We start from the raw sequence: 12333 nt of genomic DNA on the forward strand, positions 1-12333 counted from the left end.
ACAATAGAATGGTTGGTGAAGGATCATGTGACACTGAAGACTCAAGTAATGATGCTGAAAATTCAGCTTTTCCATCACAGAAAGAAATTACATTTTAAATTGTAGTAATATTTCACAATATTACAGTTTTACTGTATTTTTTTTTCAATTAATTGCAGCCATGGTGAGCATACAAGACTTTTTAAAAACATTTTTAATCTTACTGAACCCAAACTTTTGAACCAGTAGTGTATTTAAAAAAAATTATGTTAAAATGTTGTATTAAATTAATGTACTTTAATGTACATTTAGGGCCAGATTTACTAACAGCTCATGCCAGCGCAAACCCTCTTTTGGCATTAAAAAACTACTATCAGGATTTACTAAAGAAACGCTGTAAAAATTAGCGCTGAAAAGGCATGGACACAGTTATTTTATCAGCTGATCTTATTGCATATGCATTTGTAGGAGTGTCCCTTTCAGACTCAAAATTTATGAGAGGAGAGTATTTAAGTGAATCATGCGAGGTGATTTACTAAGGTTTGCGCTAGTCAATTTGCTGGCATTTGTGCCATTATTTACCGGCCCAAAAAAACATGTCTTAAACCAGACACTAATTTGCGTTGCTCTTGGTAAATTGCGTTGGTCATTATGAAAATGATAGGTGGCATTATTCGTCAGAACACAGCTGCTTCTGTATTCCTTAGTTTGCCCGTCATCAGTAGATCACCCATAGAACTTTCCACTCCAATCAGCGCTTTTTTGGAATTGCGCTCTCATGCTAATTTGTCCTGTTTAGTAAATCTGGCCCATAATGATAATTTAGTGTAAAAAATATTATTTATGTTTTGAAATAGCATGAGGTAACTTACAGAGCAGCCGTCGATGAGGGCTTTGATGTAGGGGCTGGTCTCATAGCTCAGCTCTTCATCGTTGGCTCCCTGGAAGTGTAGCGCCCTCTGGTAACCGTTGTCGGTAGTGAGGTCAGCCCAGGCCACTGATCGGTGGCAGTGGTAGGTTAGGTTTTGACGGGCCTGGACACTGAGCAACCGCAAGAATCCCAGCTGGACTACACCTACAGGTTCTCCACTCGAGTCAACATATGAAAACTACAACACAAAGGAAAGTATTAATTCATGATTCAAAATATATTGAACATATTTTGAGTAACACATTCTAAGATTTTGTTGTCTAAAAGGGTGTTCACACTGAATTCATTTTTGTCACTGTAAATCGCTCTCAATGTGAATGCCCTTTAATTGAGATAAGAGCTTTTGGTTTATTTATGCATATTAGTTGGTTAAATTAAAGCGTTTTGAAGAGTTAAGACCATAAACTCACCTTGTTGCCCTTTGCAAACTGACTGTACCAGGACCCAGGCTTCTCCTTTGGCCAAGAGTTTATCTTTACCTATGGAACATATTAAACAGGATTCGTAAGTTCAGATCAATCCAGATTTCAGAAGTTGATGTGTTATGAATGTTTAAACATATAAAGGTGAATGACTGTAAGTTCTTACATTCTCTACTGCTTTGCTGGGATACAAGCACGTCTCTCCACCAGCAGTGAAGTTACAGTAAACTCTGAAAGAGTCCCGGGCGCAGCCTTGATTTGGATCAATCCAGTACTCGCCTATATAAAAAAAATCATAATGATTAGAATGCAAACTGCCTCACCAGTGGTCATGTAATGTGTCAATCATGTAATAACCATGACGATCATACCATCTTTCAGATCTGGTTGGCTGAGATGGAGGTCCTGGCAGGTGCGGGCTGGGCTTTCCTGCGTTCCCAGTGGGAAGCGCATGCTCTCGATCTCCTGGCGCAGGGAATTGAGCGAGCCAAAGATCTCCTCCATACCTTCATTTCCAGTCAGGAACTCTGTGCCCGTGGCGTCGGCAGCCTCAGTGTCAGTCTCAGAGAGCATCTTACTGGCGTCGATGGAGCGCTTGGACTTCTTGGGGATCTGAATGGGCAGCGGCTGGATGACATCACCAGGGGGACCCTAAAGCAAAAAAAGAATTCAGCTACATTTCAAGGATGTAGGAATTCTGGGATGTGCTGATCTCCTTTATTTTTTCTCTTAAATGATTGTATGTTTTTTTAAGTTCATCTCAACAAAAATCTTCCCCTGCCAAATGATTCTTGTGCAACATCCTGCATTTTATATAACAGAGACAAAGCTCACCGGTGGTCCTGGTGGTCCTTGTACACCTTTTTCTCCTTTAGGACCAGCTCCACCCTGTACCACAGAGACAAGACATATCAAACTAGTGTCATTTTACTGTAAAGTATGATGTTAGACAGAAATGTGAACTATGTATAACTATGTATAATGCTTTATTTAAACATTACCTCACATAATATAATTCTCACACTCATTAACAGACATTTTATTTAAGGAAGGAGTTTACATGGGTTACTCACAGTGGCACCTTTAGCTCCTTTGATACCCCTCGGACCCTGTGAAAAACATCATATCTGATGTATATTCAAAGAAACCAATGTTTTGAGACTATATTTTGGTGCTGCAGAGCTCAAGTTGGGTACTCATAGTTTATATTTCCAAAATATTCAGAATTTGGTATGATAAACAGCTCTAAAAACCTAAGAAATAGTAATTAAGTTTACTCACAGGCATACCAGCAGGACCTGCAGGGCCAAGAGGGCCATTTCCTCCAGGCATACCCTAAAATAAACACATCAAGAAATGAAAGAAGATATGTGATTGTATGAAATAGGGTATGAACTAGGAAAGTTTGCACAGTTGTACAAAAGTTTGGAGTTGGTAAGATGTTTTAATGTATTTGAAAGTAGTCATTTATTTGATGACAAAATATAGTAAAAGAGTAATATTGTGAAATGTTATTACAATTCAAAATAAAATTCTATTTTAATATATTTGTGTATAAGTTTATTTGAGATTTCTTGCAGTGGCAAAGCTGAATTTTCACAACAACGGTAGGTGACCTCCAGTCTTCAGTGTCACATGATCCTTCAGAACTCATTATGATTGATACGCTGATTACGTGCTCAAGAGACATTTATTATCAGGGTTGAAAACGTGCAGCTTTACATTTTCTTCAGGATCATTTGATAAAAATAAAAGCTAAACAAAATTTATTAACAGAATTTTTTGTTTTTACTGTCAATTTTGATCAAATTAATGCATCCTTGCTGAATAAAAGTATTAATTTCTATAAAAAAAAATTGTACCAACCCCAAACTTTTAAACGGTCATGTATATTTTCCTGTGGTCTGATTTTAATGTGCGGACTTGACCAGACTTCACATACCGTTTCTCCCTTGGGTCCTGATGATCCCTGGGGTCCTGGCATGCCTCTGTCTCCCTTCTCTCCTTGTTCTCCTGGAGGCCCAATCAGACCGAGCATACCTGGATGTCCCTTCTCACCTTTAGCACCAGGGTCACCACGAAGACCAAGTAAACCTGGAGGACCCTGTGAGAGGAGTGGAAAGCATTTTAGTATTGAATATATATGCATATATTACATGGTATTACAATAGTAGTTCACTTTCATTAATCAATGTTTTTATATTCAATACTCAATCCATTACTGTATTTTCGATAATACAGAAGGTCCTACCATCGGTCCAGGGGGTCCTTTCTGGCCAGCAGCACCTGGGGCACCTTGCTCACCCTGAATGAAATTATCGTTTATTAGTTTTATCAGTATCAGTAAATACTACATTAGATTTTGTTAAATAAACAGAACTTTTACAGAAAAGAAACAATTCTGATTGGATAACTGTCATCTCATACCACTGATCCAGGCAACCCTCTTAGACCTTCAGTTCCTGGTTTTCCTGGTGGACCCTGTGCCCCCACGGGTCCAGTCTTTCCTGGAGGGCCGAGGGCACCTGGATCCCCCTAGGAAAACAAAAGAAAGATTACAGGAGGAAAAGAACTACAGAAAGCCTGCTGTATTCTCTCTCAATTATATAGTCTTACCTTGCTTCCTTTCTCTCCTTGACGACCCTCTGGTCCCCTTGTACCAGGAGGACCCTAAAATATGAATATTAACACAATTTAGAATCCAGAAATATGCCTTTTTATAAGATCCTGTATAATATTTATTGTACATCAATACATAAATGTAATATTACAAATGACTCTCTTCTAGGTCAAGATCAAGGTGCTCTTACTCTCTTTCCTGGAGGTCCAGGTGGTCCGTTCTCACCAGTTGGTCCAGGTGAACCCTAAAGTAAATACAACATATGTTGATAAACACCTCACAAGGCCCAGAATGCATAAGGAAGATGTGCACTTCATAAACAGGAAAATTATCACTCACAGCTTCTCCTTGTTCTCCGTCCTCTCCTCTGTCACCCTTTGCACCATCCTGGCCCTGTAAGAGAGGTCAGAAAGAAAGTCAAAAATTTTTCTTTGGAACACTGAGCAATGATTAATCATATACTATAATAAGACCAGGAACATGTATGAAGAATGTACAAAGGATCTAATTCATGCTGACTTTAAGTGTCATATATAAGTATATAAATCACAATAGCTCTACTTACTCGTGGTCCAACTTCACCAGGGGGGCCAGGATCACCAGGGAAACCAACAGGACCCTTAAAAATACAAATATCAGCTGCTGATAGTCACAGTCACAGATAGACCTAGTTCTTGTTTATCATGTTTAATACATACAGGGTTTCCTTTGGGTCCATCATCTCCAGTGGGTCCTTTTCCACCAGCAGGACCAGGGGTGCCAGGCTGCCCAGCCTCTCCCTTCTCACCACGCTCTCCTCTCGGGCCCTGTCATTGGACAAGAGCACCAACAAAATGTTAGCTCTGATTACATCTACTAAGTGAATAAATATAAATGTAAGTATTTTTGACAGGTTCAGAGAATGACAAAAAAATGATCACCATTTTTCCTGGCTCTCCACCAACACCAGGTGGTCCAGATTCACCAGGCTCACCCTGTCAATACAAATGAAAAGATGTCAAGTGCCATCAATCAGAACAATCATATAGTCGTCATCCATGCAAAAAATTAAATTCTCCTATACTTGCCTTCTCTCCTATGGGACCTGGATTACCCAAACCTCCTGGAGGACCTTGGGGACCCTGCAAAACGAACAATATGCATGAACCAAAATAATGCCATTATACAAAATTAACTGACCACAGAATTGCCATGATTGAATCAAGTATTCCAGAGAGTTACTACATAGTGATTATTAACCATATAATAATGAATGGTTATAATTTGTAATTTATTATTTATAATGCAAAATTAAGTTACTTACGTCAGCACCATTAGGACCAGCTGGACCACGTGGTCCTGGGGGACCAGGAGGACCCTACAGTAATACAACCAGAAAGGATTAGGAAATACATTAATTCTAATCGCGATTTAAAACACTAGAAGATCATAGGTTGCATAAAACATAACAATTGCACCTTTTGATTTCTTTAACTCCCTTCAAATAAAAAAAAATCAAAGACTCACCAATGGTCCAACATCTCCTGTCTCTCCCTTTTCTCCAGCTGGGCCTGGCAAACCCTAATGAACATGAATTAAGTAAGTATAAATTATAACTAAAATATCCTGTATATAGAATATAATTGGTAAGAGTGAATAAAACACAATCTGTATAGAGTACCTGCAGTCCAATGGGGCCTGGAGGTCCAGGGAATCCTCTTGTCCCTTCATCTCCCTTAGCACCAAACGGTCCCTGCTGACCTCTCGCACCTGTCTCACCATCAGCACCCTGAGTAGAGATGAAGAGATTTGACATGGGGTTGATCACAACAACTTGTTATAAAGCCCATACAAACCTTTTGACTAACTATGAATGGTGCATGAAATTGTCTGAAATGATTTTAATGATATTCCTTTCACACTTACAGCTGCACCAGGCTGTCCAACGGGACCCATTGTCCCAGGTGGACCAGGAGGACCCTGTAAATATGCAAATAATTGATTATAGATTGATATTATGCTCACCAAAACAAGGGTTTGTTGTTTTAAGTGAAATCTAATTTACTAACATGTTCTCCTTTGGATCCTTTAGCTCCCTTTTGTCCTGGTTCTCCAACCTCACCCTATACAAAGAACAATGCAGAATTCATATTTGACAAGAACATCCAATTGAAAGTGATGCATAGAGATCAAGATACGAAGAGGTCACTGACCTTGTCTCCATCCTCTCCAGCAGTACCTGGAGGTCCAGCAGGGCCGGGGAGACCAACTGGGCCTTGGATGCCGTCGCGACCAGCTGGACCAATTGGACCTTTCTCTCCCTGTAAAACAGGATGATCTTGTGTGACGTGCCTATAAATAAAATTGTATTAGAGATATGGTGCAAACTTACAGTAGACACTTACTGGCACTCCTTTTTCTCCTGCAGCTCCAGGGGGTCCTTGAGGTCCAGGTCGCCCAGGTGGGCCGACAGGACCTGCAGTGCCAGCACTTCCTCTCTCCCCAGATGATCCCTGCATAGAAATTCAATTTGTTGAAATACAAACATTTCATAATTCCTCAAAAATGGTAAAATAATATGTTCTTCATTGTGACATAACAATTAAGCACTTAATTTCTTGTAATGCAAAAAAAATTAACAAATTACTTTTATATTAAAAAATATATATAAATTGTAAATATTTGTGAAGCACAATTGAAAACACAGATAATACATAATGTTTTTGTAATACATAATGTATTTGTACTTTTATGCTGATTTAAATAAGTTGATTGAAGTTGATTGTGTTGAAATATGAGACATTCATGAGTCACTATAGAATTTAATGAACATTATGATATTTTGATGATATGCTTAATATGAGCAACATACAGCAGGTCCAGGTGGTCCAGCAGGGCCTTCACTTCCTTTCAGTCCTCCAGTGCCCTATGGAAGCACACAGGTAGAGCTCAGTTATTATATATAAAACATTTATGTGCAGTTTAAAGTGATCAAACACATACAGAAAAGGTTTTACAATCTAAAATTCACTGGTAAGAATGAGCAGGTCTTATTACCGGAGTTCCTGGCAGTCCTCTTTCTCCTGGGAATCCTCTCAGTCCAGGGGGTCCGTCTTTACCGGGGCCGCCAGGGGGACCGGGATCTCCTTTGGTTCCCTCTTTACCAGAGGGTCCAGGAAGGCCTTGCTCACCGGGTGGTCCTGGGGGTCCTGGGTGGCCACGCTCACCCATTTGACCAGTCTCACCAGAGGGACCCTAAACAAGAACTAGATTTGAGTAAAGCTTGCATAGTTCAATACATTTCTCAATTGATTTTAAAGATTTATTAATCTTTGAGGAATTTGTCAGAGAAGAAATCCATATTGACTCTACCTTCGAAGAAGCAATATGGAAGTCTCTACCATAAAACTTCTACCTCTAATGAAATTATAAAACTCACCTGTGGTCCAACCACTCCTGGTGGCCCAGGTGGTCCAACTTTGCCTTGGAAACCCTATGAATGCAATGAAAATGGAAAAATAAATGTTGCTGCACATTTAATCTCACCTTGATCTCAGTGAATGAAACAAAAGATACGTACAACTTCGCCTCTCTGTCCAGGGTGTCCAGGCAGTCCATCTTTCCCTGGAGGTCCCTTCAAAAATCAATCAACATATCAATAAAAAATAGACAAAAACTTAAGTTGCAAGCATCAGATCCAACTTATAAACTGTAACTTACAGGAGGTCCCTTTGGCCCAGGGAATCCATTTGCACCTTGAGGTCCAGTTAGTCCCTGAAAAATGCGGAAACATTAAAAATAAAATAAAGATAAACTAAAAAATCTAAGCTGGTTTAAATAAATACAATAAAATTTTAAATAAACATACTCTCTCTCCAGGTGGTCCAGGAGGCCCATCACTGCCTGATCCGCCCTAAAACATCAGAATGAATTGGTTATGTACACATAATCTACAGTTGTTGGCAATGAAAAAATTTAATCATTTTTTGAGAATAATTTCATTAAAATGGCATTCATACCTTAGCACCTGGTTTTCCTGTTGACCCACGGGGTCCCCTTTGCCCTCTGGGACCCTGAATAAATATAAATAAATCTTTAGGCATTGCTTTACAAGTGAACTGATATGAAATCAGTCATCTGCTTGATCAAATCTAACAACAGCAAGTTTAATCTACAGCAAACATCTCAAATCAAATGAAAGCACAAAACGTGTTTAATAAAGAGGAACAGGATAAGATAAGCAATGAGAGGATGAATTAAAACAGGCCCTTACTGTCGGCCCTCTTAGTCCTCTTGGTCCAGGTTTTCCGATCAAACCCTGGAAAGAAAAAAAATCAATTCTGAATTTTAGTCAGTTATTTTTAAAAATATGTGGAACTATTTCAATTATTAATTGTAAACTATTCAACTTTGACCTCAAATGCAGATGTCGCATTGACATCCCTGTGACTAATGCTGCTTGTCTGGAGTTTTAGTCTAATTTAGTCTAAAAAAATCTTACTCTTGCGCCCTTCTCGCCATTTGCACCAGGGAATCCTGGGAAACCAAGGGAGCCCTAAAAATACAAGCATTACATTAACTTAAAAAAAAACAAAAAAACATTATATTTGTTGAAATCCACAGTTATATATCACACATGATGCATCATAAACAATATTATTTTTGTTTACCTTTATTCCTTGTCTTCCGGGATAGCCAGGAAGTCCAGGCACTCCAAGTTTGCCCTGGAATGACATAATTTACTAAGATTTAATACATCTTTAGACCAACAGTATAAAATTATAAATTTAATATAACATTTATATTCATTATACCTTACTGTCAGTACCAAACACGATACAAAACATAGCTAAAATTATTTATAACGGAACAAAATCAGCAATCACCTCTCAATTTATATAATCAAACTAACCTTCTCTCCCAACAGGCCGATAGGGCCAATTTCGCCAGGGGGTCCGACACGACCCTTTGGCCCCTCAGGACCGTCCTCTCCTCTTGGGCCGGGCACTCCCACCTCTCCCTGTTGGTGCACAACAAATCTTAGTGGGCAGATGAAATTGGTCAATACAATCAAGTGCTACTAATGCTGGCCTGCCAGCTGAAGCAACTCTAGACCTCATCATTTTACATTTGTGCTAAATCACATGCTACTTGATGAGTTTCTATCCACTGATGATTTATATGTAAGACGTACCCTCTCTCCCTTCACACCAAAGTCTCCTTTGATTCCAGGGAATCCATCCTCTCCCTGAAAGTAAGAACATTTTATTTATCACAGACCACTGAACCTGCATTTTTGGCACAAACAAGTCACAATTTATTGAAATGTTTCATTATTATATATTTGACTTACGTTAATGTTTTTAACAAAAAACACTCACCTTCTCTCCCTTATGGCCCTTCAGTCCACGGATACCTTGAGCTCCCTGTGAATGTCACAAAATATGCAGTCTGTTATGATCTTGCTCTGAGTCTGAGAGCAAATATCAACTAATGGCCATTACCAAAGTTCAATACATAAAAGTGTCTATGACAGAATTGCTTATAAAGATGACAAAGACACAGGATGACAAACGTATCAATTTAATGATTTAATGTCCATTTAAAATAGATCAAAACAACAAAAGCTAGAAGATATATATATTTTACCTTCACTCCCCGAGGGCCAGGATAGCCAATAGACCCCTGAGGACCATTAGGACCCTAAACATATATATAAACAAAGAAAATAAAGGTCAAAATATGAACACACTGGGATTTGTGGGAATCCCAGTGTTTGATATAGTGAGACAGTTTAATATATTATCTCTGTACTGAAGGCTAATGTAATTGCTGATTACACTCAGTAAAAAGTGCACAAATACAAAAAGTATACAAATAGTTGTGGAACAAATTATATGTCCTCACCTGATTTCCTTTGGTTCCACCAGGGCCTTCCTTTCCGGGATGACCCTGTGGGACAAACACGAAAGGAACATTCATTACCACAGGTAATATCACATGCATTTTCACTGTCTTCCATGATCATTTTTGTTTTGTCACATTAAGCAAACTGACAATTGGTCTAAAATTATTAATTCGCATAAACTGAAAGTCATTAACACACCAAAGAGGGAAAAAAAAAATCATATCTAGCACTTACAGGAGGACCGTCAGCTCCGGGCATTCCAGGTAGACCTGGCTTTCCTGTGGGTCCCTGTTAGAAGACAAACAAAATGGCAGTATAATTGCATTAAATTCCTTTAAACATAATTGATGATTTCAGCATAAGACTGGACGTGTAAGTGTGTCATATCTTTTTTCAAAGTGGTAAAGATTACATAAAACATTAAAAATTATTGAAATCATAAAAAACACTCACTTTCTCTCCTGGTGGTCCATTAGGACCCTGTGGTCCTGGCATTCCCTGTTGCACAGAAAAGCATTAATATTAAATACACTTCACTATGATTTTGTACACTTGTCATTAAATTTGTCATAAACTTTATCATTCACCTGTGTTCCTGGAGCCCCCTGCTGTCCTGGAGGACCAGGCTCTCCTTGGGGTCCCTTAAAAGTGGGAAGAGGACAACGAGAATGAGGACAGATATTTAATGTTGAATTTTTTTCTATTACATTTTATGATTGCTGTTATTATGAATATTTATCCTATTACATACATATGCCAATTATTACATAATTTTAAACTGTTCAAGAATGTGCATCTAGAGTAAAGTCAGAGAACCATTTACTGACCAAATTTCCTTTTGGACCATGTGGACCATCATTTCCACGAACACCCTGGCGAAGGAGATAATATGTAGAAATGAAAGATTGATCTGGATATCCATGTACAAATATTTATTTTTCAAATCTTCCATTTTACAATGGTGTGTTAAAGTTGCTGTGCAACCATAGTAATTATAAAATTGACTCAAAAGACCTGATTTAACACTTATGTGGTATTTGTAGCTTTTGATTAATACTCACAGGTGGACCAGGAAGTCCAGAAGGCCCTTTAGGCCCCAGCAAACCACGGGGCCCCTACAAAATGAGAAAAAAAGAACATACAATAAAATTTAAGTAAAACACAGAAAATTCAAGTTATCCAGGCCAATACCATCATATACAATGTCATATCTGTGTACAGTGTCTGAGAAGCAGAAACACTCACCGGTTCGCCGGGAAGACCTCTTGGTCCAACGTCTCCATCATCTCCCTGAAAATTGATGAAAGAGGACAATTAAAAAAAATCAAAGCTCATTTTTTATGCTTTATGAAGATGATGATAGATATAAGGCAAATTCAATTAACAAACATCAAGAGAATGTTTAGACAACATACATACATAATATTCACTATTGTTAATGTACTCTAACTGCACAAATGTTAAAAAAAAAATTGCAAATAAGTACCCTCTCTCCGTCCTCTCCAGGGGGTCCTGGGGGTCCCATTCCTCCAGTTTGACCCTGTAGAAAACATTAAAAATTAAAAAGTGTTAATATTATACATCCTATAGCTATGTTTCAAATTCCATTGAGTGAAACCCTTGCTGTCTATTGTGTACACATGGGATGATGCATTCAATTTTGGCCAAAAGAAGTTCTATCATGACAACTCTCGGAGTGTTTGGCATGGTAATGGGTATGACAATGTTGATATATTTGGTCTTGGTGGAATAGATCTGCTGCACTGCTACTGCCAGTAAATACACGACACGCTGCTGTGAGCAAGTAAGATATGCTGCTGCTGTACAACATAGCATTCATGAATTACCCGTAGTAGATCTATACAGGTGGAGCTGGGGAAGGTGGAGGGTTTCTGAAAGTGCGCAGCACTGCTAAGGCAAATGCTAACCAAGTATTTGAAGGTTGAGGACGCAAGCTCATTGTCTACTCATACAGCAGGAACCAATCAGCTGTGCCTTATAGAGGATGATATGATTGCAAGCAGGTTGAGTTAAGGACCTCTTAGCCTGCGCCATCTAGAGTTTCATGACAGAACTTTGTATGTATCACAGAAGCCATAATTTATGCTGCCTTAAAAGCTCACTACATTTTATGATTAACATTACAATGAAGTTCATGAATTTCAATGAATTTCAGCCCTTACCCGATAACCCTTGTCACCAGGCAAACCAGGAAGGCCATCAAAGCCACGGTCACCCTAATATAGAAAAGCACATACATGAACCAAAAGATTTAGTCAATGCCAACACGACTGCCTTTCAGAGTTGGAAGACAAGTACAGCTGATACTAAACACAATGAATCACACACAGAACACAACTTAAACAAAAATGGTTAAAATATCCAACCTTAATTCCAGGCTCTCCTGGAATTCCTCTGGCTCCATCAGCACCAGCACGACCCTGCATCATATATAAACAAATAGATTTTTACATTTCATAAGAAAAATGCAGGT

The 12333-nt window shown here is 38.7% G+C and overlaps 1 protein-coding gene across 3 annotated transcripts in view; it reads right to left on the bottom strand.

Annotated features, from left to right (window-relative positions):
- The window catches only part of LOC127501448 (collagen alpha-2(XI) chain-like), a 36369-nt gene that overhangs the window by 2329 nt on the left and 21707 nt on the right, over positions 1 to 12333 (bottom strand). For all 3 annotated transcript variants that reach the window (XM_051873416.1, XM_051873417.1, XM_051873418.1), the window contains 48 exons: positions 12227 to 12280; positions 12023 to 12076; positions 11326 to 11379; positions 11085 to 11129; positions 10901 to 10954; positions 10667 to 10711; positions 10427 to 10480; positions 10293 to 10337; positions 10074 to 10127; positions 9839 to 9883; positions 9581 to 9634; positions 9313 to 9357; positions 9126 to 9179; positions 8844 to 8951; positions 8602 to 8655; positions 8433 to 8486; positions 8205 to 8249; positions 7951 to 8004; positions 7800 to 7844; positions 7652 to 7705; positions 7512 to 7565; positions 7371 to 7424; positions 6989 to 7186; positions 6804 to 6857; positions 6337 to 6444; positions 6145 to 6252; positions 6001 to 6054; positions 5858 to 5911; positions 5613 to 5720; positions 5459 to 5512; positions 5256 to 5309; positions 5020 to 5073; positions 4873 to 4926; positions 4651 to 4758; positions 4518 to 4571; positions 4292 to 4345; positions 4143 to 4196; positions 3949 to 4002; positions 3760 to 3867; positions 3584 to 3637; positions 3275 to 3436; positions 2614 to 2667; positions 2406 to 2441; positions 2167 to 2220; positions 1704 to 1983; positions 1499 to 1611; positions 1321 to 1389; positions 852 to 1088 (listed from right to left, as the gene is read on the bottom strand). In XM_051873416.1, the coding sequence (XP_051729376.1) occupies positions 852 to 1088; positions 1321 to 1389; positions 1499 to 1611; positions 1704 to 1983; positions 2167 to 2220; positions 2406 to 2441; positions 2614 to 2667; positions 3275 to 3436; positions 3584 to 3637; positions 3760 to 3867; positions 3949 to 4002; positions 4143 to 4196; positions 4292 to 4345; positions 4518 to 4571; positions 4651 to 4758; positions 4873 to 4926; positions 5020 to 5073; positions 5256 to 5309; positions 5459 to 5512; positions 5613 to 5720; positions 5858 to 5911; positions 6001 to 6054; positions 6145 to 6252; positions 6337 to 6444; positions 6804 to 6857; positions 6989 to 7186; positions 7371 to 7424; positions 7512 to 7565; positions 7652 to 7705; positions 7800 to 7844; positions 7951 to 8004; positions 8205 to 8249; positions 8433 to 8486; positions 8602 to 8655; positions 8844 to 8951; positions 9126 to 9179; positions 9313 to 9357; positions 9581 to 9634; positions 9839 to 9883; positions 10074 to 10127; positions 10293 to 10337; positions 10427 to 10480; positions 10667 to 10711; positions 10901 to 10954; positions 11085 to 11129; positions 11326 to 11379; positions 12023 to 12076; positions 12227 to 12280 (3570 nt within the window). The remainder of the gene's footprint in view (positions 1 to 851; positions 1089 to 1320; positions 1390 to 1498; positions 1612 to 1703; positions 1984 to 2166; positions 2221 to 2405; positions 2442 to 2613; positions 2668 to 3274; positions 3437 to 3583; positions 3638 to 3759; positions 3868 to 3948; positions 4003 to 4142; positions 4197 to 4291; positions 4346 to 4517; positions 4572 to 4650; positions 4759 to 4872; positions 4927 to 5019; positions 5074 to 5255; positions 5310 to 5458; positions 5513 to 5612; positions 5721 to 5857; positions 5912 to 6000; positions 6055 to 6144; positions 6253 to 6336; positions 6445 to 6803; positions 6858 to 6988; positions 7187 to 7370; positions 7425 to 7511; positions 7566 to 7651; positions 7706 to 7799; positions 7845 to 7950; positions 8005 to 8204; positions 8250 to 8432; positions 8487 to 8601; positions 8656 to 8843; positions 8952 to 9125; positions 9180 to 9312; positions 9358 to 9580; positions 9635 to 9838; positions 9884 to 10073; positions 10128 to 10292; positions 10338 to 10426; positions 10481 to 10666; positions 10712 to 10900; positions 10955 to 11084; positions 11130 to 11325; positions 11380 to 12022; positions 12077 to 12226; positions 12281 to 12333) is intronic.

The sequence above is a fragment of the Ctenopharyngodon idella genome, chromosome 19 (assembly GCF_019924925.1).
Source record: "Ctenopharyngodon idella isolate HZGC_01 chromosome 19, HZGC01, whole genome shotgun sequence".
NCBI lineage: Eukaryota > Metazoa > Chordata > Actinopteri > Cypriniformes > Xenocyprididae > Ctenopharyngodon > Ctenopharyngodon idella.